Source organism: Oncorhynchus mykiss, chromosome 22 (assembly GCF_057628025.1).
Source record: "Oncorhynchus mykiss isolate SJ-2025 chromosome 22, ASM5762802v1, whole genome shotgun sequence".
NCBI lineage: Eukaryota > Metazoa > Chordata > Actinopteri > Salmoniformes > Salmonidae > Oncorhynchus > Oncorhynchus mykiss.
This window is the reverse complement of record NC_143043.1, coordinates 15,000,775-15,026,790: the sequence shown is the minus strand read 5'-3', so window position 1 is coordinate 15,026,790 and position 26,016 is coordinate 15,000,775. Positions and strand designations below refer to the sequence as shown.

Genomic DNA, 26,016 nt, shown 5'->3' with positions numbered 1-26,016 from the left:
TTAAAAATATATACTTGTGTATTGATTTTAAGAAAGGCATTGATGTTTATGGTTAGGTACACATTGGTGCAACGACAGTGTTTTTTTTCGCGAATGTGCTTGTTAAATCACCCTTTTGGCGAAGTAGGCTGTGACTCAATGATAAATTAACAGGCACCGCATCGATTATATGCAACGCAGGACAAGCTAGGTAAACTAGTAACATCATCAACCATGTGTAGTTAACTAGTGATTATGTTCAGATTGATTGTTTTTTATGAGTTTAGCTAGCACCTTACCTTGGCTCTTTGCTGCATTCGCATAACAGGTAGTCAGCCTGCCACGCAGTCTCCTCGTGGAGTGCAACGTAATCGGCCATAATCGGTGTAAAAAAATGCTGATTACCGATTGTTGAAATCGATTGTTGACAACTTGAAATCGGCCCTAATTAATCGGCCATTCCAATTAATCGGTCGACCTCTAGCTAAAACCCCTGCATTTTGGAGCTGCCTGACTCAAGAAAGCAAAAAAGAAACCATGTTGGTATGCGGCTTTATTAACTCAATGATTATTTATGTTTTACATTGTTTGCAAACTGATATGTGACACTTATTAATGCCAAAATAACATGCAAAACAGGCAAAAAAATGGGGTGCCTCCAAACAGTTGGATCTCTGCCCTGAATGATGCATAGCCACTGCCCTACACATTGTCAATGGTATTGGCACTAACCCTGGAACTGACCCTGTATATAGCTTACTTACTTTCTTGTGTTCTTATTTTGTTCCACTTAACTTTTTAAAATACATGTTATAGTATTACTGATATTGATTACTACATTGTTGGAAAAGAACAAGCAAGAAAGGAATTTCATTGTACTAGTACACGTGACAATAAAAACTTGAAACTTGACAGACTCCGCTACACCTGCTCCTCACTCTTGTTTGGGTCCAGTTGTGTGACCGGGGCCACCTGTGTGGGTTTGCAGCAGCCTGCACAGATGTACTTGAGGAAACAGAGGTAGGCGCTCCCTGACACGATAACAGTGATGATGATGATGATGGTGGCGCCGAAGGCTGGGGACACGGCGTTCTGCAGGACAGACTTCAGACCGCCCACGTTGAAACCAGCTCCACTGCCCTCCGCTGGGTTCATACTCGGTCGGTTGGTGGTGTGACCTGGATGAACAAGAGATTTGGGGTCAATAACATGTCAGGTTTGGGCAAAAACACCAACTGTAACTTGGAGGAGGTATTTGTTCTCCAATCAACAAGGCTGTAGTGGATGCCAGGTTGTGTTTTGTAGGTTGGAATAGGTAGTGCGTAGTGTTGAAGGTACTGTAGTAGAATGTTTACTGTTTAAGCCAACACAGCTTCATAAGCAGGCTATTGTCATTTCAATATTCTCTTCCAAGGGATTATTTACCATCACGGTAGTTATAACTTTGTATGCTATTGGGAGGGAGGGACAAGCCTTTGAGAACAGTGTGAAACCGTGACTGAATCCCCCATGGGTTCCTCATGCATCCGCTCAGTGACGGCTGCTGGCACCTATAATGAAAGGAAATGTCACGGATCCCCCTGGTACTGCTGATCATTCTGTTCACCAGTTCCAGAGGTCTACGTCACCTGCTTTCAGGCTTCACTGAACGGGATTCATTATCCTCAACTGTCTTGTCTAATTACACACACCTGGTTCCCATTTCCCCTGATTAGTATGTTATATATGTGCCCTCTGTTTCCTCTGACTTTGTCGGTTATTGTTTCCATGTCCGTTGGTGGTGTCAGTACCTATGCGTTAGTGCAGCTGTTATGCTGCGTGCTATATATATATTGTGTATTACGGGTATCGTCCCGTGGCATTCAACAAGGTTTACCCTCTCTCTTTTGATTGGGTACAGCCCAGTGTTTTTGTATATGTATTTGTTTTGGGTGTATTAAAAACCCCTATTGTGTATTCCTGTGCCTGTCTCCAAATCCTTTATACCAGTGTGACAGGGAAACTGTCACGAAGATGTTTATAATTATGGCTACTAGTGTTGTTAGCAGCTGGGCTTTTATGCCTGGGGAATGGAAGAATTTCATAACATACTAATGGGCCAGTAACCGAAAGGTTGCTGGATTGAATTCCCGAGCTGACAATGTAAAAATCTGTCGCTCTGTCCCTGAGCAAGGCAGTTAACCCACTGTTCCCCGGGCGCCATGCATGCCAATTAAGGCAGCCCCCTGCACCTCTTTGATTCAGAGAGAGTTTGGGTTAAATGCAGAATGCACATTTCAGTTGAAGGCATTCGGTTGTTCAACTGACTAGGTATCCCCCCTTTCCCTAATGTATTTCATACTGTGCTACACTGCTGTCTAGGGAGGAGGAGGTGGAGAAGGCTTTTGATTACCTGTGGCTAGCTGTTGTTCTGGGGAGATTCTAGACAGAAACTGCATTAAAGAAAAAATAACATGTCGCTGACAGAATTGTCTTTTACCTGTTGAGAAGATATGACGAACGGGCACACACAGGCAGGGTTAATTAAAAAAAGTTTCTTAGAACAGTTCCAACTGTCTGTGGTGAAAATACGTTTTTCAATAGAGTTATAGCTCTGGATGGAAACAATATCCTTCTGTCTGCAAATCTGTTTCAATTACACACAATAATGATATTATACTTCCACAGATGGAGTCACATGTACACAAACACACAGACACGCAAACACTCTCACATTTACACACACGCACATGTACGGATCTAATAATTTATGTGATAAATCTGTTTTTTTATTTTATTTTAATTTATGTCAGTTAAGAACAAATTCTTATTTACATTGACGGCCTACCCCGGCCAAACCATCTCTATTTCAAAGACAACAACAACACTATTTGTCACCCAAATGAATGTTCTGTATCTACATAAGCCCGTGTGCTGGAGTAGAGCAGAGGACGAGGCTCAGCCTCTGATTGCAGCATTGATTCAGAAATAGGATGGCTTCCTGAGTCATTGTGCCAGGTTCTGTACTCTTTTGGTTAGACAAATTCTTGTCACATGCACAGTATACGTCAGGTGTAAAACAGTGAAATGTTCATTTTGCGAGCTCTTTCCCAACTGCATTCACAAAAAAAGGTAATAATAGCAATAGGAAGATAAATGTGAAATACGAGAGAAGGAAAAAGAAGAGAAACATGAGAATGCAATTATATACATGTCTTATATACAGGTCAATGCAGTGCCAGCACTGTTATTAAAATGTGCGGGGGTACTGAGTGGCTGAGGAAGGAATGTACACGTAAACAGGGGTTAAGTAACTAGTGGCTTAAATACCAATATAATAATAATAATCATAATAATGTCTAGGTGGGAGAAGGCAGTGTGGAATGCAATTGAGATCACGTCGTCTGTGGATCTGTTGGGGCGGTATGCAAATTGAAGTGGGTCCAGGGTGTCTGGGATGATGGCGTTGATGTGAGCCATCACCAGCCTTACAAAGCACTTCATGATTATTGATGTGATTGCTACAGGGCAGTAGTCATTGTGGCACGTTGCTTTAGAGTTTATCGGAACAGGAACGTTGGTAGTCAGCTTTAAACATGTGGGGATTACAGACAGACAGGGAGAGGTTGAAAATGTCCGTGAAGACGCCAGCCAGCTGGTCTGCGCATGCTCCGAGAACACAACATGGAATACTGTCTGGCCTTATGAGTGTTGACCCATTTAAAAATCTTCTTCACATCTGCCTCGGAGAGTGAGTTCACCCAGTTCTCCGGAACAGCGGTGGCCCTCACGCAAGGCTCAGTGCTTTTTTTGTCTAAGTGTTCGTAGCCTTGACCGTAGCCTCAGGGTTAGCTGCTATAGCCTTATGTGCTGCGACTCTGTCGTTTAGCTTGGTGTGCACCTACCAGGGTTGGGGTCAAGACAGAGAGCGAGATACATATCAGGGTTCGGGTCAATTCCACAAATGTAATTCTAATTCAATTCTCTTTCTCTGTAAATTCAATTTAATTCCAGATCAGTCTTTGAATTCAGAGATAATTCAATTAATTTGAATTCTGATTATTCTGTAAATTCCAAGAATTCAATTCCCAATTCAATATTATCCCTAACAATTCCACAAATTCCAATTCGATTTCAATTCCCTCAGGCTGATCATGTTACTGTTCAGACAGCCTAGCTATACTGGAAATTTTAGAATATTGGTTGAAATGATTAAAAACAAATCCTACAGTCCATTTTATACTATTTCTGAGCTCCAAGATAAACCTCAAAATGTAAAAAAAAAACTGTGCCGGCTCTGACGTTCGTCGGATGCGGGATGGCTTGCAAACTATAACGGATTACAAAGGGAAAGCCAGCCATGAGCTGCCCAGTGACAGAAGCCTATCATACAAGCTAAATGTATTCTATGCTCGCTTCGAGGCAAGCAAAACTGAACCATGTATGAGAGCATCAGACAACTGTGTGATCACACTCTCCGTAGCCGAGGTAAGACCTTAAAACAGGTTAACATTCACAAGGCCGCAGGGCTAGACGAATTACCAGTACCCGTACTCAGAGCATTCGCTGACCAGCTGGCAAGTGTCTTCACTGACATTTTCAACCTCTCACTGACCCAATGTAATACCAACATGTTTCAACCAGACCACCATAGTCCCTGTGCCCAAGAATTCCAACATAACTTGTCTCAATGACTATCGCCCTGTAGCACTCACAGCTGTAGTCATGAAATGCTTTCAAAGGCTAGTCATGGCTCACATCAATGCCATCATCCCTGACACCCTGGATCCACTCTAATTCACATACCGCCCCAACAGATCTACAGAAGACGCAATCTTTATTGCACTACATACTACCGTCTTCTACCTGGACAAGAGGAACACCTATGTGAGAATACTGTTTATTGACTAGAACTCAGCATTCAACACCATCGTACCCTCCAAGCTCATCACTAAGCTAAGGACCCTGGGACTGAACACATCCCTCTGCAGCTGGATTCTGGACTTCCTGACGGACCACCCCCAGGTGGTGAGGGTAGGCAACAACACATCTGCCACACTGATGACACGACGGTGGTAGGTCTGATCACCGACGACAATGAAACAGCCTATAGGGAGGAGGTCAGAGACCTGGCAGTGTGGCGCCAGGACCTCTCCATCAATGTCAGCAAGACAATGGAGCTGATCATGGACTACAGGAAACTGAGGGCCGAGCACGCCCAAGATCGTCAAGTTCCTCGATATCCACATCACTAAGGATTTATCATGGTCCACAACACCTCTTCCCCCTCAAGAGGCTGAAAAGATTTGGCATGGGCCCTCAGATCCTCAAAACGTTCTACAGCTGCACCAAAAAGTTCTACAGAGCATCTTGACTGGCTGCATCACCGATTGGTATGGCAAAAGCACCACCCTCGATTGCATGGCACTACAGAAGGTGGTGCTAACAGCCCAATACATCACTGGTGCCAAGCTCCCTGCCACCCAGGACATCATGTAAGTCAGTTTTTACCATCTCCTTTAGGTAACTGTGAGAGTTCCATGTTGTATCTGCAAGTGGTGACATGCCAAATGGTGCTAAATGGAGAAACGTTATTGCTATTCCCAATTTTTATTTTCCTAATAGGTATAATCCAATCTTTGAGTCTCCTGTTGTTCTGAAATCTCAAAGTAATCTGACTTGTATTGAAATGTATGATTTTAAATGCAGAAAAGGTTTGACATTTTTACATCTTAATATTCATAGTTTATTACCTAAAATGGATCATGTCAAGATCCTGATATTTTATTTTATCTGAGACCTGGTTAACTGATAAAACCCTGGACTCTGGGATTGATATGGATGGTTACAATGTGTTTAGGGCTGATAGGAAAGGCAAAGGTGTTGCTATTTACTTCTCAAAAGTTTTCAATTGTATTGTAGATAAACATGCTCCCTTTAAAAAACTGAGAACAAAAATAAATAAAAATCGGTCTTGCGCTTGGTTCAGTCCAAAGCTGTCTGAAGTCATACACAACAGAGATGCTGCCTGGGCCGAAGCTAGATTCACAGACTCGGGCCCAGACTGGCAGTCTTTCAGGTGATTGAGAAATCGGTGTGTAAAACTAGTTAAAAAAGCTAAATCGGATTATTATGGCAATACACTATCTGAATGTACAGGGAACCCAGCTACATTTTGGAAAGCTGTTAAATCACTGAAGGGTTGTGTCTCCTCTTCTCTCCCCCAATAAATGAATTTAGATTCTGGCCCTAATACTGACAAAATTGATATCATTAATACATTTAATCACCATTTTATATCTGCAGGCTTTATATTTGAATGCATTTCAAAGCCAGATCTTGAAAAGAGTCGCTTAGATGTAGATGGTGTTAATCTATTGAATGACACTGAAAACGCTGATCAGGAGTTTTCTTTTCGGAAATTCACTGATAAAGTAGTCTTGTTAGTCTTTGTTAACAATAGACAAAATAATCCACAGGGGCTGATCATTTGGAGCCTGGTCTGCTTAAGTGTGCAGCACCCCTTATTGCTGGCTGACATTTTTTATTTAACATTGTTATCAGGAAGTATTCCAAAAGCATGGAAATCCGCATATGTGCTGCCACTCAATAAGGGTGGAGATACAAATCATCTTGACAACTATCTGTGACAACTTTCAATACCACCTTGTTTAGCTAAGATACTTGAATCCTTGGTTAATGTATAACTTTGTTCCTTTTTATCTGATAATTGTATTCTTATCATAAACCAATCAGGGTTTAGGCCTGGGCATAGTACAACCACGTTAGTTGTTAATGATCTTGTCAATGCCTTGGATGCTAAAACGAGCTGTGCTGTCTTGTTTATTGAACTGTCAAAGGCGTTCGACACTGTTGATCATTCTGTTTTGCTGAAGAAATGATCAAGAGTAGGTCTGGGATATACAGCCTGTTTATAGTTTCAGAATTATCTTAGCGACAGGACTCAGGCCATCTTAATAGATGGGGTTAAATCTGAATTTCTTGAGATTCAAAAGGGTGTTCCTCAGGGTTGGATTTTGGGTCCATTACTGTTCACTTTGTCTATTAATGACATAAGAAAAACTGTTAATACTTGGAACATTGATCTCTATGCAGACTACACAGTTTTTTATTCCTGTGCCACCTCAGTGCAGCAGGCCATTCGTGAACTTCAGCATGACTGATTCAATTCAGAAATTACTTGCAGATCTTAAGTTAGTGTTAAATAAAAGTGAAACCAAGCTCATGTGGTTCTTTAGGTCACAAAATGTTAAACCTGAGGACCTGCATATGTGCGCTATAAATGGAGTCCAAATTGAGCTTGTTTCTCAATATAAACACCTGGGTGTCTGGATTGATGACAAGTTGTCCTTCGTAACGCATATAGAAAATCTTACTAAAGAAGCTAAGATCCAAGATTGCATTTTTACAGTGCCTTGTGAAAGTATTCGGCCCCCTTGAACTTTGCGACCTTTTGCCACATTTCAGGCTTCAAACATAAAGATATAAAACTGTATTTTTTTGTGAAGAATCAACAACAAGTGGGACACAATCATGAAGTGGAACGACATTTATTGGATATTTCAAACTTTTTTAACAAATCAAAAACTGAAACATTGGGCGTGCAAAATTATTCAGCCCCTTTACTTTCAGTGCAGCAAACTCTCTCCAGAAGTTCAGTGAGGATCTCTGAATGATACAATGTTGACCTAAATGACTAATGATGATAAATACTATCCACCTGTGTGTAATCAAGTCTCCGTATAAATGCACCTGCACTGTGATAGTCTCAGAGGTCCGTTAAAAGCGCAGAGAGTATCATGAAGAACAAGGAACACACCAGGCAGGTCCGAGATACTGTTGTGAAGAAGTTTAAAGCCGGATTTGGATACAAAAAGATTTCCCAAGCTTTAAACATCCCAAGGAGCACTGTGCAAGCGATAATATTGAAATGGAAGGAGTATCAGACCACTGCAAATCTACCAAGACCTGGCCGTCCCTCTAAACTTTCAGCTCATACAAGGAGAAGACTGATCAGAGATGCAGCCAAGAGGCCCATGATCACTCTGGATGAACTGCAGAGATCTACAGCTGAGGTGGGAGACTCTGTCCATAGGACAACAATCAGTCGTATATTGCACAAATCTGACCTTTTATGGAAGAGTGGCAAGAAGAAAGCCATTTCTTAAAGATATCCATAAAAAGTGTTGTTTAAAGTTTGCCACAAGCCACCTGGGAGACACACCAAACATGTGGAAGAAGGTGCTCTGGTCAGATGAAACCAAAATTGAACTTTTTGGCAACAATGCAAAACGTTATGTTTGGCGTAAAAGCAACACAGCTCATCACCCTGAACACATCATCCCCACTGTCAAACATGGTGGTGGCAGCATCATGGTTTGGGCCTGCTTTTCTTCAGCAGGGACAGGGAAGATGGTTAAAATTGATGGGAAGATGGATGGAGTCAAATACAGGACCATTCTGGAAGAAAACCTGATGGAGTCTGCAAAAGACCTGATTTGTCTTCCAACAAGACAATGATCCAAAACATAAAGCAAAATCTACAATGGAATGGTTCAAAAATAAACATATCCAGGTGTTAGAATGGCCAAGTCAAAGTCCAGACCTGAATCCAATCGAGAATCTGTGGAAAGAACTGAAAACTGCTGTTCACAAATGCTCTCCATCCAACCTCACTGAGCTCGAGCTGTTTTGCAAGGAGGAATGGGAAAAAATGTCAGTCTCTCGATGTGCAAAACTGATAGAGACATACCCCAAGCGACTTACAGCTGTAATCGCAGCAAAAGGTGGCGCTACAAAGTATTAACTTAAGGGGGCTGAATAATTTTGCACGCCCAATTTTTCAGTTTTTGATTTGTTAAAAAAGTTTGAAATATCCAATAAATGTCGTTCCACTTCATGATTGTGTCCCACTTGTTGTTGATTCTTCACAAAAAAATACAGTTTTATATCTTTATGTTTGAAGCCTGAAATGTGGCAAAAGGTCGCAAAGTTCAAGGGGGCCGAATACTTTCACAAGGCACTGTAGATGTGCTGTAGCCACTCAGGTAGTTTAAATTATTGATTGAGGACCTCTATGTAGTTGAATGTGATTGCTTTTATTAAATATGTTTATTTTTGTTTATTGTGCTGAATTATATTGTTTTATACACATGTATGTTGTTTTAATATTCTGTTTTTATTGTGATGTGTACAGGGCTATCTTGTTTAAATAAAGGTTCAATTTAAAAAAAATACTGTCTATCAGACGGTGTGGAAGACTGGCGGTGTGGAAGACTATATCAGGCGGTGTGGAAGAATGGCGGTGTGGAAGACTATTCTCTCTGTTTCCGCAAGGCAAGCTGTACAGGAGCTTCAAGTCTGACACCATCAGCCTCTTGAATAGCTTCTATCCCCAAGCAATAAGACTGATAAATAGCTAATAAAATAGCTACATGGACTATATGAGTTAAATTCAAATCTTTGACTTATTTACAATTTGCACTCTCTACCTGCACACTCACAGGGCCCTACACTGCCAACTCAGTATAAATGTACGTGCATATTATGTGTAACTCTACACACACGCACATCCACTCACATACAAGCTGCAGCTACTCTGTTTATCTTATATCCTGTTGCTTAGTCACCTTACCCCTATACATATCTACCTCCATCACTCCAGTATCCCTGCACATTGTAAATGTTATTGGAACTGACCCTGTAAGTGTATATAGTATTCATATTTAATGTGTTCTTATTATTTCTTGGGTGTTTTTTCTAGTATTACCTTGTTATTGATTATTGCATTGTTGGGTTTTGAGTTTGCAAGAAAGGCATTTCACTGTATTTGTGCATGACACTTTAAAAACTTGATTACTTTTATTATTACCTGTTATTACTTTTATATTAGTTCTCTATTTTCTTTCTCTCTGCATTATTGGGAAGGGCAGTAAGTACGCATTTCACTGTGACTACACTTGTTGTTTACGAAGCATGTGACAAATACAATTTGATTTGATTTAGACACCCACTCATCCCAGCAATCCTCCATTCGTCTCATTTGATTGCATTCCCTATTTTCCAGCAACACTTTAGAGACCTCTTCCTGAGATTAAGTGACTGATACAGCTTTAATGCCTGGTCAGTCTATATATATATATATATATATATATACACACACACACACATATACAGTGAGCACCATAATTCATTAGACAGTGACCATATTTTTGTGAAGTACAGACTGTCCGCTTTAATTTGAGGGTATTTTCATACATATCGGATGAACTGTTTAGAAATTATAGAAGCTTTTGTACATAGCCGCCCCATTTTCGGCATCAAAAAACATTGGATAGTTTAACAATGTAGAATAAAGTAATCATTGTTAATATTTGGTTGCGTATTCTTTGCATGCAATGACTGCTTGAAGTTTGCGATGCATCGACATCACCAGACGCTGGGTATCTTCCCTGGTGATGGCTGCAGTACAAGCCTGGCAGAGCATCTTGAGTTCCTGCTTGTTTCGGGGACTTACTGACTTCAGTCTCCTCTTCAGCATGTAAAATGCATGTTCAATTGGATTCAGATCCGGTGATTGACTCGGCCATGCATCGATGAAGACAAGTGAGCCTGTTCCACTGGCAGCCATACAGCCCCAAGCCATAACACCCCCTCCACCATGTTTCACAGATCAAGTGGTATGCTTTGGATCATGGGCATGTCAATTTTTCCCCCACACTTTCATCTTTCCATCACTTTGGTACATGTTAATCTTTGTCTCATCTGTCCACAATACTTTTTTCCAGAACTCTTGGGGCTCTTTTAGGTGCTTTTTAGGAAACTGTAATCTGGCCTTTCTGTTCTTCAGGCTTATCAGTGGTTTGCATCTTGTAGTGTACCCTCTGTAGTCCTGCTGGTGTAGTCTTCTACATATGGTTGACTTTGACACATCTACACCTGCTTCCAGGAGATTGTTTTTGATCTGTTGGGCTGATGTCGGGGGGGGTTTCCTCATCATAGAGAGTATTCTCTGATCATCCGCTACAGTGGTCTTCCTCAGTCTACCGGTCTTTTGACATAATTGAGTTCACCGGTTGTTTTTTCTTGTTAATGATGAACCAAACTGTTTACTTGGGCATGGCCAGGGTTTTTGCAATGTTCCTGATTGATCGATTTTCATTTCTGACCCTTATGACGGCCAGCTTCATTTGCATCGACACTGCTGTTTTCCTCATGTTGTCACACCCCAACAACCTCCTCCAAAGGCTATAGCAAAGTCTAGAATCAATACGATTCATCAACAGCTCTCCTGCATTCACTTATGACACAAATGAATACACCTGCCTAACGACACACATCTGTGAAGCCAATTCAACAAATACCTGTCGTACCTTCAAATGGGTGGACCATGTACAATAGGTGCGTCAATTCTAAACGGCTCATCCGATATGTATGAAAATACCCTCAAATTAAAGCTGACAGTCTGCACTTCACCCTCAATGTATCCTTTCAAACAAAGTGCTAGAGTACAGAACCAAAATAACAAAAAAATGGTCACTGTCCAATGAATTATGGTGCTCACTGTATATAAAAAGTATACTTAAACCTACGTTGTTGTAGATTGCCATCTTCCCGTCTTCTCTCTGTGTAATCACTTTAGCTGCTCAAAGCTCTGTTTTCACTCTAAATATGACTAGCTATCAACTACTGTCCTAATCTTTAATAATGCATTGCAACACGTCATTCTACTGCCGGGTCGGACTACCCTTTTTTTCCAGAACAGCCTAAATTCTTTAGGGCATGGAAACGTTGCTAAATTGGTATCAAGGGACCTAACGTGTGCCAGGAAAATATTCCCCACACCATTACACCACCAAACTCTACTGTTGACACCAGGCAGGATGGACTCATGCAGCTTATGCCAAATCCTGATTCTACCATTTAAAATGTTAAGAACAAATTCTTATTTTCAATGACGGTCTAGGAACAGTGGGTTAACTGCCTTGTTCAGGGATAGAACAACAGATTTTTACCTTGTCAGCTCGGGGACTCGATCTTGCAACCTTTCGATTACAAGTTCAACGCTCTACCCACTAAGCTACCTGCCGCTCCTGTTGAATCATACCATCAGCATGACCAAACAGGAACCGGGATTCGTCAGACCAGGCAATGTTTTTTCACTCCTTTATTGTCCAGTGTTGGGGATTACATGCCCATCCGTGACAAGGACCGACGAGTTGTGCGTTCTGAGATGCCGTTCTGCACTGCGCTATTATTTGCATGTTTGTGGCTCGCCTGTTAGCTTGCACCATTCTTGCCACTCTCCTTCGACCTCCCATCAATGAGTTGCTTTCACCCACAAGACTGCCGCTGACTGGATGTTTTATGTTTGTCGCACAATTCTCTGTAAAACCCTAGACACTGTCGTGCGTGAAAAGTCCAGAAGGGCGGACGTTTCTGAGATACCGGAACCGGTGCTCCTGGCACCTATGATCATACCATGGTCAAAGTTGCTTCGGTCATTCATTTTGCCCATTCTAACATTCAGTCAAACAATAACTGAAAGCCTCAATGCCTGTCTGCATGCTTATATAGCAAGCAACAGCCAAGGCCGTCTTTAGGAGCGAACCATTTTCGTGAACCTAATAAACTGGCCACAGTGTACACAACCGGTCAAAGGTTTCAGAACACCTATGTATTCAAGGGTTTTACTTTATTTTACCATTTTCTACATCGTAGAATAATAGTGAAGACATCAAAACTATAGAATCATATAGTAACCAAAAGTGTTAAATGAAAATAAATTTTACATTTGAGACTCTTCAAAATAGCCACCCTTTGCAATGATGAAAGCGTTAAACTCTTTGCATTCTCTCAACCAGCTTCACCTGGAGTACTTTTCCAACACTCTTGAAGGAGTTCCCACATATGCTGAGCACCTGTTGGCTGCTTTTCCTTCACTCTGCGGTCCGACTCATCCCAAACCATCTCAATTTGTTTGAGGTCGGGGGATTGTGGAGGCCAGGTCATCTGGTGCAGCACTCCGTCACTCTCCTACTTGGTCAAATAGCCCTTACACAGTCTGGAGGTATGTTGGGTCATTGTCCTGTTGAAAAACAATTGATAGTCCCACTAAGCCCAAACCAGATGGGATGGTCTGCAGAATGCTGTGGTAGCCATGCTGGTTTAAGTGTGCCTTGAATTCTAAATAAACATAGACGGTGTCACGGGCAAAGAACCCCCACAGCCTAACAACTCCTCCTCCATGCTTTACGGTGGGAAATATACATGCAGAGATCATCCGTTCAGCCACACGCATCTTACAAAGACACAGCGCTTGGAACCAAAAATCTCCAATTTGCACTCAAGACCAAAGGACAAATTTCCACTGGTCTAATGTCCTTTGCTTGTGTTACTTGGCCCAAGCAAGTATCTTCTTCTTGTTGGTGTCTTTTAGTAGTGGTTTCTTTACAGCAATTCAACCATGAAGGCCTGATTCACACAGTCTCCTGTGAAAAGTTGATGTTAAGATGTGTCTGCGAAGCATTTATTTGGGCTGCAATCGGAGGTATAGTTAACTCCAATGAACTTATCCTCTGCAGCAGAGGTAACTCTGGGTCTTCCTTTCCTGTGGAGAGCCAGTTTCATCATAGCACTTGATGGTTTTTGCGACTGCACTTGAAGAAACTTTCAAAGTTCTTGAAATGTTCCGTATTGACTGACCATGTCTTAAAGTAATGAGGTACTGTCGTTTCTCCTTGCTTATTTGAGCTGTTCTTGCTATGATATGTACTTGGTGTTTTAGCAAATAGGGCTATATTCTGCATACCCCACTACCTTGTCACAACACACCTGATTGGCTCAAAAGCATTAAGGAAAGAAATTCCACAAATGAACTTTAAAAGAAGGCACACCTGTTAATTGAAATTAATTCCAAGTGACTACCTCATGAAACTGGTTCAAAGAACCCCAAGAGTGCGTAAGCTGTCATCAAGGCAACGGGTGGCTATTTGAAGAATATCAAATATATTTAGATTTGTTTAAACACTTTTTTGGTTACTACATGATTCAATGTGTGTTATTTCATAGTTTTGATGTCTTCACTACTATTCTACCATGTAGAACATTGTCAAAATAAAGAAAAAGCCTTGAATGTGTTCTAAAACTTGACTGGTTGTGTATATACTGTGGATAGAGAAACAACAGAGAGAGAGACATTACAAGTCCAGGTCAGTCTTTGAATTCAGAGACAATTAAATTCCTCTGAATTCTAATGTTGGGAATACAATTCTTGGAATTTACTTAATTCAATATTATCCCCAACAATTCCAATTCACTCCATCTTTCAGGTTGATCATGTCACTGTTCAGACAGCCTAGCTATACTGGAAATATTGTCACGGATCCCCCCACCGGTAATGTTGCTCATTCCGTGCACCAGTTCGAGGTCTATGTCACCGGCCTCTAGGTGTCACTGAACAGTCTGATTACGCATACCTGGTTCCCATTCCTCCTGAATAGTAATTGTATATGTGCCCACTGTTCACCATTGTTTTGCCGGTTATTGTTCCCATGTCCGTTGGTCTGTGCTTTGTTATTTTGGCTTTCGTGCTGCGTGTATTGTGCACTTGTTATTAAGTGTCTCGTCCTGTGTATTGTTGTGCATATGTCATTACGGGTCCCGCCCTGTATAGTGTATTGCAGGTCTCGTCCCGTGTATTTATTAGAGGTTTTACCTCACTCTTTTGTTTGGGTTACATCCCTGTGTTTTTTTATACAAGTTTGTTTTGGGCTTCGTTCTCGTGCCTTTTCATGGCATGTTGTATATTTTGGGTGGAGTATTAAACCCCCTATTAGGAATTCCTGCACCTGTCTCCAATCATTTCTAAAACGTGACAGAATAACCTACCCGAAAAATACAACATGCCATGAAAGGCACCCAAACAAAAGAGCGAGGTTAAACCTCTAATAAATACATGAGACGAGACCCGTAATAACATATGCACAACAATACACGGGACGAAACAAGTACACAATACACGCAGCACTAAAGCCGAAACAAAGCATAGGTACTCACAAGACCAACGGACATGCGAACTAACCAACTAAGAGGGCCAACTGAGTTCCATGGGGATTTTTCATTCATGATATTAAATGGTACTGTGTATCAATACCACTCTCAATTATTTCTGAGCTCCAAGATATGCCTCAAAACCCCCAATTTAGACACCCACTCCAAGCCATCTAATTGAGCCGCCCCGGTGAGTGACTCATCCTCTAATTGCATTTCCTATTTTCCACCAACACCTTCGAGACTTTCCTGCAGCCTTGTCTCAAATTAGTAGGAAATCTTATGTTCGGTATGGTTACATAGGACCGAAGGTTACTTAAGTCAAAAAAACGAAAGGAGGGTGGTTGGTTGAGGTGGATGGATGGATGAGCATATAACGCAAATGTCAGACAACTTTACCTTTTTAGCAACTTTCCAAATTAATATTTTTAGCTACTTTGCAACTACGTAGCATGTTAGCTAACTCTTCCCCTAACGCCAACCCCTAGCCTAGCTAACATTAGCCAGCAAGCTACTGTTAGCCACACCAAATTGGAATGTGTAACATATTGTACGAATTCCATTTTAGAAGATTTATAAAATAATTGTACGTTTTTCAAATTGGGAACATATATGAAAACGTAACATATACTACGAAATGGATGATGGACATCACAAATTAATACCATGTAAAACATAACATATATTAAACTGAGTATCTATAATTTACGTGCAGAATAATACAAAATGCTTTGAGACCAGGTTGTTTCCTGGGATTAATATACTGATATGCGGTGTTGAGACCACATATTGAGTGTCTCGGTCTTGTGTCAGATAAATTTGTCTCAGGCAATGAGAACTCATAATTTCTTCCGAGATCAGCTGAGACAAACTGAGTAAAAACCTCATAATTATCAGCTCCCATTCAGTCAGCACATAAAACTGCTTGGTCAGGCCAACAACATCCTCAGCACCGAGAGAACGATATATTTGTAACTTGTCAGCTCAGGGATTCAACACAACAACCAGTATATTACTGGCCCAATGAACCTAGCTGCTAGGCTACATGCCGCCCAACTCAAGGTGCAGCTGTGTAATGATCATGCTTTTTAAATCAGCTTCTTGGTATGGCACACCCGTCAGGTGGATGGATTACCTTGGCAAAGGAGAATTGCTCACTAACAGAGATGTAAACAAATTTGTGCGCAACATTTGAGAGAAATGTGTTTTTTGGGCGTATGCAAAATGTATGGTGTCTTATTTCAGCTCATGAAACATGGGACCAACATGCTTTTATATGTTTTTTCAGTGTATATTCATGTACTATTATCATCTTCCTCTCTTCCATTCTCTATGTGTAATTACTGTAACCGTCTCACTTGTTAAATATGACCAGCCCAATTGATCGACCGCTGTCCTACTCTTTAATAATGCATTGCAACACATAATGCTATCAACCAAGCTGTGCGTGATTAATCAGTAAAATTAACGATTCGATTCAATAATGGAATCCAATTATCTCCTCGTGCAGAGATAGAGATTTATACAGAGACAGATTTCAGAGAGAGACAAATCGAGATTAAATATTCTGTTGACTCTATCCAACTGAATAGAATCTCTGAATGCTCTCAGAATACGAAAAAAAAAACAGTTTTTAGAACAATAATGATAGCCATAGACAATTTCTGTTTTGACACAGTCCTCTACATAGAAATATAACCATAAGGATGGAGAGAGATGCTGTCAACAAAGCCTCCCAGGAATGTGTGTTAGTGTTGCAAGATGAAGCAAACTCTATCCTGAGGACTGTTCGATTTAATTACGATACGGATGACATAACTGTCATCTCACCAGTGTCCGTTCTATAAATTATATTATAATATGTGGGGCTCCGGGCAACCATGTGGTCTGTTGGGGACATTAACTAACCATGCCATGTTTGGTTCCAAGGACGTTCCCCCCGGCTCCTACAAGTCTCCCCCCCCACAATGTTAGAAGCAGGAAAAATGTTCCCTCACAATACATCATTATTTTTATTTTTTTAGAAAAACTAGTTGCCAGATTCGTTGAGGGACTTTCATTTTGAAAAGGCTGAGTCACTTCCTCCGGACCCACTGACTGTTTCTTCTCACTCTGGCACCGTGTGAATGATAAAAAGCACAGTGTGCAGCAGCACCATCATTACTCACCGCACCAGGGAAAATGATTGTTGTTAGCAACAACAAAGTTTATCTAAAAAGTACATGAATGGGAATAAACTTTGATATGTTAGAACGAACGTGAGCAACTATAAGCTTTATTTGTGGCTAGTAGCTACTTGGCTTTATAATTCATGTTTAGACATGTTTCATCTATATTACTAGCGAACACTGGGTAGTTCTGGCTGTGTGAAAAACTGATAGTGAAAGTTTTGAAGCCAAGAATACTTGCTAGCAACAGAATTACTTGCACATTAACTGTCTTAGTCTTCATCATAGGGTCAGCAAGTTAGCAAAGGAGTGCAAAGAAAAGTAAGTAAGTTTCTTGGCAATTGCCGCACACGTCCACTGGCAAATTAGCTGGCAACTTTCAGTGCTTTCAGCTTAGATGTCTATAACTTCATCACAGTGATTAATGGTCATGAAGGTGTGTTCCATGTGTTAAGACTTTGTTTGGTGCTATCATGATCATGGCAGAAGACAGACAGGCAGAGAGGGAGAGAGAGAGGCCACAAACCAACAGGTAAGATAATGAGAAGTGCCTCTCCAAACCCATAGAGTTCATAGACTGATTCATACTATGACAGATCAACAATCTGAATTATCATCTCTGATGAAATGATAGTCTAGAAGGTGTATTGCATGTGTTAACTTCATGCAGGAGAGAGGCAGCCACGATGATACCCACAGACAGACAGGCAGGCAGAGAGGCGCCACAAACCAACAGGTACGAAAGCGAGAAGTGCCTCCCCAAGCTCATAGACTGATGATCTGTCATAGTGTGAATGAACCTGAATTATCATATATGACCTCTGATTAAATGATAGCAGCTTACATCTCGAGGGTGTATTGCATGTGTTAAGTTAATGCAAGTGCCCCTCTGCAAGCCCCCCCCCCCCAGATTTGTACATCTGTCCATTTTTAAGTTAATACTTGTCAGTACCCTTTTCTCAAAGGTCATTTAAATACTTTTCTTCTTTTTTTATCCGGGGGCATGCCTCCAGACCCCCGTAGCAAAATGTGTGTCCCCCAATGTCGGAGTCGCTCCTACCTCCCTGCTTGATTCAATGTGGGGAGGGCTGTCTGAAACTCAAAGACAGATCCTTGAAAGAGGCCAAATGAATGGTGTAACAAAATTAAAGTTGATCGATAAGCAACAGAAAGGGAATGAGTGTTCTCCAGGATGCTGGAGAGAGGTCTGTTCTGCCCCTGACACTTTCTGTTCCCCCACTCTCCTGGATCGTTACCAAGGCTGTTTTGATTACACCACTCAATGAAACATCTCTGCAACACATTTTCTCTCTATCTCGCTCTGCACACACACACTCTCCCTCTTTGTCACTTTCACTCTCGTAAAATGTGTCACATTGTCAGGGCCTTGCACAGACCTTTATTTATTTGTACCTTTATTTAACTAGGCAAGTCAGTTATGAACAAATTCTTATTTTCAATGACGGCCTAGGAACAGTGGGTTAACTGCCTGTTCAGGGGCAGAACAACAGATTTGTACCTTGTCAGCTCGGGGATTTGAACTTGCAACCTTTCGGTTACTAGTCCAACACTCATGCACATGCCCCAACACTTTGGTGTGCTAAATTTTTTATTTTTTTTTAAAGAGCACCACCCCCCAAAAAAATCATGCAACAAGGGTCACAGACTCGTTGAATAATTATTACAAGAGGAGAATGCACAATCTGATGAGTAAAGGATTATGGTAAGAAAAGCCAACAATTCCAGTCAAAATAGAATATTGTAATACATACTGTAGCCTACCATTACTATATCCAACCAAACTCCATGTGTTGCCATTATCATCTATCCCAATGTTTTTCAAACATTTTGACCCCAAAACACTTGCCACCCCAGCGCACCCACATGCACACACAAACATGCGGGCACAATTGCTGCGCAAATGTAGCCTGTCATTACAGCCATAAACGATTATGCACTTTCAAAACACCAGATAGGCTACAGAAATGGAAGTGAAATCATTCATGTTAGCAGCCAATATCAACTAGGGATATATCATGTCACTTCTCTGGAGCACAGAGCAAGCAAAATAATGAGCTTACTTGTAGAGTAGGTTACAGGATCAGATGGAAAGCATGCACCGAGCCATCACTACGGAGGGCAGCCTGCCTGCAGAGTGCTCGTTGCCAGCCTGGTAACCCTGTTCTTCCTCACAAATATCGTAATAAATTTGCCAGAAAATTGTTACATCTTCATCCCATAATATTGAAGGCAATGTTACAGTTGCTTATCTTTAGACATAGGTCTATGGCTACTGACTATCTGAAATATGAAAATGATCAATCAAATCGCCAGGTAGCCATATTGTTCTGGAAAATATGAGTCAGTAGTAGATTGCTAGCGTATTTTATATGGATGATAAATGTAGGCTTCCTCTGTTTTTGCCAGGCAAAATTGGAGGAAATTAAACAAGTTATTTCTGGTCATTAATCAAGACTTGCAACTTTTTGGTCCTGAAGCATAGATGAGAATTTTATGACTTGCCATATGGGTTCAGAACAATGACAAAACAATAATCCAAATCAATTTGTGGGGGGGAAATTATACCTCCACCGAAAAGGGCACTTTGGACACTGGAAGGGGAATGTGCTCTGCACAGGTAGAGTAGAGCCCCACCTGTGAACGTGCCTGAACACAGTGACACTGAGGGTGTTCTATTAACCTGAGCTGTGGTGCACCGGTCTATGGCCCGTGAAGTGAACAGGCAAAAGCAGTGAGGGAAGAGAGCCCTTCTGAAATGTAACAGTAATCTGCACCGCTCTGTAGTTTTATAGCACACCGTAAAGGGGTTAGTTACCCTTAAAGAAAACACATGATTTCACATGTAAAATGTCCACGTTTTGTACAAGTAACATTTTATTTCACGTGAAATAATGTGAAACCATGTGGTTTTGGAACACTTCACATCTGATGATATTTCACATGAAGTTACACGTGGCTATTTTTCCTGATAACATTTCACAGGTGATGCCCTACAAAAAAAATAGTAATTAAGATGTCCCCGGAATGTCACGCAGTCAGTGTTTTCAACGTACATATTTGACACATGATTACATTGTGTATGTTCATTTATACAGTAATTATTATTCAACATGTTCTCACCTGGGATTTGAACTCACAACCTCTTGGTTCAATGGCATTACGATCTTCCTGCGACGCCACCATGTCTGTGTCAGTAACTCGTTTCACCTCCATTTCTACACTTTGGACCACTAGAAAAACGATTATATTTGTCGTAGTGATTCAGGAGTAACATTAAAACAGAATACCAACTAACATTAGATAACTATACAGAAAATCCTCAAATTGCTGAAATAAGTACATTAAATCAATGAGAGAATAGTCAGTTTAACTGAAATACCAGTGCAGATGGCACTATTTTGTGCATAGATGAATTATAGATCATTAATCTGTATGGGACTTCTGAGAATGCTACAGACTTCATGGCACAGCAGAAAGATCAGTGTTTCCCAAATCCAGCGGTTGTGAGTTCAAATCCCAGGTGGAAAGTCCTGACTAAGTGATCATGTCAAATGTAATCATACTGATTAAAGATGTTTACACTATTTTAACTGTACAGCATACCACTTACCTTGAAGAAAAAAAAGAAAAAAAAACTAAACCATTTATTTACTTGCCTTACAAAAAGCATTAAGTGTAGCGTCACATGTGAAATACCTTAGCTGTTTTTACACGTTGAGCTGAAAACAAAAGACACGCGAGGTCAGTTATTCACATGTGAAAATCGAATTTGCAGTTTTACATGTGAAAACTGTTTAAATACTGTCACGTGTAGTTTCTCTATGGTATTACAACTTTAAATGTAGCATCCCGATTTTGTCACATTACCTGAGATTGTGTTTTCACGTGTTTAGTTTTATGTTATCACATGTTGCTTTTAAATGTCGTCACATTAATGTCACATAAGATCACATGAAATTCATGTGGTACTTGAATTTGACAACAGCTTCCAGGAAACTTGTGGCAAGTAAAATTCTGTGATTTATATTACAGTACACCTATTGTAATATAAATACGGTATAAAAGCAAGTACTGTGTAATGACAGTACAATACCGTAAAATGTACTGTATTAAACTGTAAAAAAGTCAACGCAACCGTTATCGGGATGACTGGATGAAATTCATTGAGGGGAGGGGCTTTGTATTTCAGAGTATTTTACTGTAATTAAAAGGGATTGGTGCAAGCAGGTTGGATGCTAGGTGTTTACACATTACAGTATATTAATGAATATTTGGTGTTTGATATCACTTGCACTTCCAGAGGCCTTAAAGGCTTCCAAACTGGCAGCGATTACAGGGCAAAACAGACCAAAAGGACAAGGCAAAATGCTCAACCATTTAAGGTTTACGACTTGCTGCCCTATTCAGAATTGATAGAGCATTCTCACTCACAGGTGCAACAAAAACAGCCTCTTATAAGGCACGCCTCAAAATATGTTAAATACCATGCACCCACAAGCGGTCAAAAGGTTATTGGTGCTCTAAAGATACAGTACTGTATCTTGTGGCGTGGAGTATCTCGAGTACCAACTCGAATACAGCAATTCTCTCCCCACCCACAACATTTTCCCACAAAATGCACAATAATTTACAGTATGTTGCATTAAAAAATTCCAGAGAATTTTTCTGTCGATAATACCCCAAATTGCTGTATAATTTACAGTTTTCAGTTACAGCGGACATACAGTGCCTTGCGAAAGTATTCGGCCCCCTTGAACTTTGCGACCTTTTGCCACATTTCAGGCTTCAAACATAAAGATATAAAACTGTATTTTTTTGTGAAGAATCAACAACAAGTGGGACACAATCATGAAGTGGAACAACATTTATTGGATATTTCAAACTTTTTTAACAAATCAAAAACTGAAAAATTGGGCGTGCAAAATTATTCAGCCCCCTTAAGTTAATACTTTGTAGCGCCACCTTTTGCTGCGATTACAGCTGTAAGTCGCTTGGGGTATGTCTCTATCAGTTTTGCACATCGAGAGACTGACATTTTTTCCCATTCCTCCTTGCAAAACAGCTCGAGCTCAGTGAGGTTGGATGGAGAGCATTTGTGAACAGCAGTTTTCAGTTCTTTCCACAGATTCTCTATTGGATTCAGGTCTGGACTTTGACTTGGCCATTCTAACACCTGGATATGTTTATTTTTGAACCATTCCATTGTAGATTTTGCTTTATGTTTTGGATCATTGTCTTGTTGGAAGACAAATCTCCGTCCCAGTCTCAGGTCTTTTGCAGACCATTCTTCCAGAATGGTCCTGTATTTGGCTCCATCCATCTTCCCATCAATTTTAACCATCTTCCCTGTCCCTGCTGAAGAAAAGCAGGCCCAAACCATGATGCTGCCACCACCATGTTTGACAGTGAGGATGGTGTGTTCAGCTGTGTTGCTTTTACGCCAAACATAACGTTTTGCATTGTTGCCAAAAAGTTCAATTTTGGTTTCATCTGACCAGAGCACCTTCTTCCATATGTTTGGTGTGTCTCCCAGGTGGCTTGTGGCAAACTTTAAACGACACTTTTTATGGATATCTTTAAGAAATGGCTTTCTTCTTGCCACTCTTCCATAAAGGCCAGATTCGTGCAATATACGAATGATTGTTGTCCTATGGACAGAGTCTCCCACCTCAGCTGTAGATCTCTGCAGTTCATCCAGAGTGATCATGGGCCTCTTGGCTGCATCTCTGATGAGTCTTCTCCTTGTATGAGCTGAAAGTTTAGAGGGACGGCCAGGTCTTGGTAGATTTGCAGTGGTCTGATACTCCTTCCATTTCAATATTATCGCTTGCACAGTGCTCCTTGGGATGTTTAAAGCTTGGGAAATCTTTTTGTATCCAAATCCGGCTTTAAACTTCTTCACAACAGTATCTCGGACCTGCCTGATGTGTTCCTTGTTCTTCATGATGCTCTCTGCGCTTTTAACAGACCTCTGAGACTATCACAGTGCAGGTGCATTTATACGGAGACTTGATTACACACAGGTGGATTGTATTTATCATCATTAGTCATTTAGGTCAACATTGGATCATTCAGAGATCCTCACTGAACTTCTGGAGAGAGTTTGCTGCACTGAAAGTAAAGGGGCTGAATAATTTTGCACGCCCAATTTTTTCAGTTTTTGATTTGTTAAAAAAGTTTGAAATATCCAATAAATGTCGTTCCACTTCATGATTGTGTCCTACTTGTTGTTGATTCTTCACAAAAAAATACAGTTTTATATCTTTATGTTTGAAGCCTGAAATGTGGCAAAAGGTCGCAAAGTTCAAGGGGGCCGAATACTTTCGCAAGGCACTGTATGTTAGAATTTTCAAACATGTTTTTATTGGGAAGACAGATAAAGCGTTATCAAAAACAATCACTTTTGCATGTGAAAAAAATAGTAATTTTTTTTCTAAGAGTGTAAGATTCTATCTGAACCTAAAAAGCTTTCTTAGGCTGTCCCCATAAGACAAGGGGGGGGGCAACTAGATTCAGCCGCAAGCCAATTTTTGTTGGACTGGATGGTCGGAACATAATTATAATAATTTATACACTGCAAATTGACCACAACAAAAAGAGATTGTATATGAAAATAACAATTTCATACCTTGATTACATTGAGACACGATCCCTTATGTCTCTTTTTTTTATTTCTTATTCATGGAGATACTTGGGAACAGATGTCTAAATTAAACTTTTTTCCTTCTGAAGTCCTAGTGATTTTACAGTCTTTTTTGACAAAACATTTTTTTGCTGAATAAAAAAAAACTTGGGGGGACCAAAATAAATCACGGGCCTGTTGAAGAACTCTGCCATAGAAGAACCTTTGTTGGTTCTAGGTAGAACCCCTTTGGTTCCAACAAGAACTGTTTTGGGTTTCATGTAGAACTAGGCTACAGTTTCAAAAAAATTGTAATCACTTTTCACCCGGTGCAAACAGATAATTGAATCCCTTCATTGGTCAACAGTCACACCATGTGACTGTGGTCACACCCCATGTGACCATTTACCTTTGTAGTCTGGTCTCCTTCACCACCAGCAGTTACCATACCCGGTGTGCTAGGTGGTTACTACTTAAAGTCCCCAGGACATTCACAGTATCATGCAAGACTGCCTTCTCTTCTTGTGCACCAGAGGCATGGAATATTCTACAATCCATGCTTCATCTGTATATGTTAGTGCCACTGAATGGAATATTCTACAATCCATGCTTCATCTGTATATGTTAGTGCCACTGAATTAATTTAAAATATTGATGGGAGACTGTTACTGAGGAGTGTACATTTTTTAGGCTGGATCATGTTGTTGTATGTTTTAATTATGCAATGTATTGATTGTTGCTGCCTTCTTGGCCAGGTCTCCCTTGAAAAAACAAGACTCTGGGTCTCAATGGGCTTTTCCTGGTTAATTTTTTAAAATTTGAATTTGAATTTCCCCCCACCAAAGCTGTAATGGTCTTTTAGGACAGAAAGGCAAACTGAGTGGATTTTAAAATGGGAAACAACACCAACTCGGCTTTGAAGCAGACCTGACCAAATAGGTTGATTTGTTTCAACAAGGATGAATAATAACATAGGCCTAATTCAAATTCCTCAGAGCCCATTGGATAATTTCTCTTCGGATCCCTCAAATCAGTTACAGCTGCAGTGCCTGTGGGGCACATAGCAGCTGTGAATCAAATCAAATCAAAAATATACCCTTATTCAACATTCAATATGAAGTATGGCTGCAGCAGGTATCCACTAACCAGCCCCTGGCAGATTGTGTCCTTTGGTTTTAACATCCATTCAACTATTTACCAGCAACCAGGTTTCATCTCTTACCTTGAACAATGGAGAAAGACAAAAAGGCAAACAGCAGCACTCCAATGGAAACACATACACGTTCTGTGGTCATCTTTATAAAGTCCTGTATGGCAGATTGAATGATACAGTTCAGTAGTTGAACGAATGCAGAGCCTTCAAATAAAAATGATACAGGACATAAGACTGTGTGAAGGACGTGACTATATAGCATAGAACCAAAAACAATAACACGGCCAATATTGTAATTCAGAGGTCTACTACATACCCTAAGATGAATAAATGGCAAGCAACACGTGCGAAACAAGACAACTAAGACCTACCTAAGAATGCGCTGAGAACTGTTCAAATATCTAAAATGTACAATTATTCAATTGCGGTTTAAATTATGTGCAATAACTTCGTTATGCCTACCTCAATTATTTTAAATCTTCATGGGTTGTGCGCATCGTCCTGGTACGATAAAAAACCCTACACAACCGCAGGCGGATTACACAAACACATATATTTGAAGTGAGAGAGAACATAGCGATATTAACGTTAGTAGTCAAAATAAATGTACTTCTGTTTCTTGGTAATATTTTCCGAACTTGAAGCGCTGCGATGGATAACGCGTCTAGACCCAAAATGCATCCGTATAAACCCCAATTTGAAACATAAAGTTACATCTTCCGTCGCTGCTGAGCACACCGAGGTTTGCCGCACGAATTTAACTGACGCGTTTTAGCTGGTTCTCCTGAAAGTGCCTCTGCTTACATACTGAAATAGATTGTCTACTTAAGATAATACCACCAAATGACGGGATTTTTTTTCTTAATTAAAAAAAATCAGATAATCAAAATCATGTAGCCAACTGTAATGCGCGTTATTTCTGCATTATCATTCCCATACAATGAACAATTTTTTTTGCATAACAAAACAAATGTAATGCTGTTATCACTTGCAGCAAATGGAGTAACTGTAGAATGAAGCAT

General features: G+C 40.5%; 1 protein-coding gene across 1 annotated transcript; it reads right to left on the bottom strand.

Moving 5' to 3' along the window:
• Window positions 1-523: 523 nt before the first annotated feature.
• LOC149972812 (uncharacterized) lies at window positions 524-25,771 on the bottom strand. The gene is made up of 3 exons (XM_090215581.1): window positions 25,457-25,771; window positions 25,064-25,148; window positions 524-1,157 (listed from the first exon to the last, which is right to left on the bottom strand). Exons 2-3 carry the CDS (start codon window positions 25,134-25,136, stop codon window positions 901-903), a joined length of 330 nt encoding a protein of 109 aa, XP_090071707.1. The 5' UTR covers window positions 25,137-25,148; window positions 25,457-25,771; the 3' UTR covers window positions 524-900.
• Window positions 25,772-26,016: the final 245 nt, after the last annotated feature.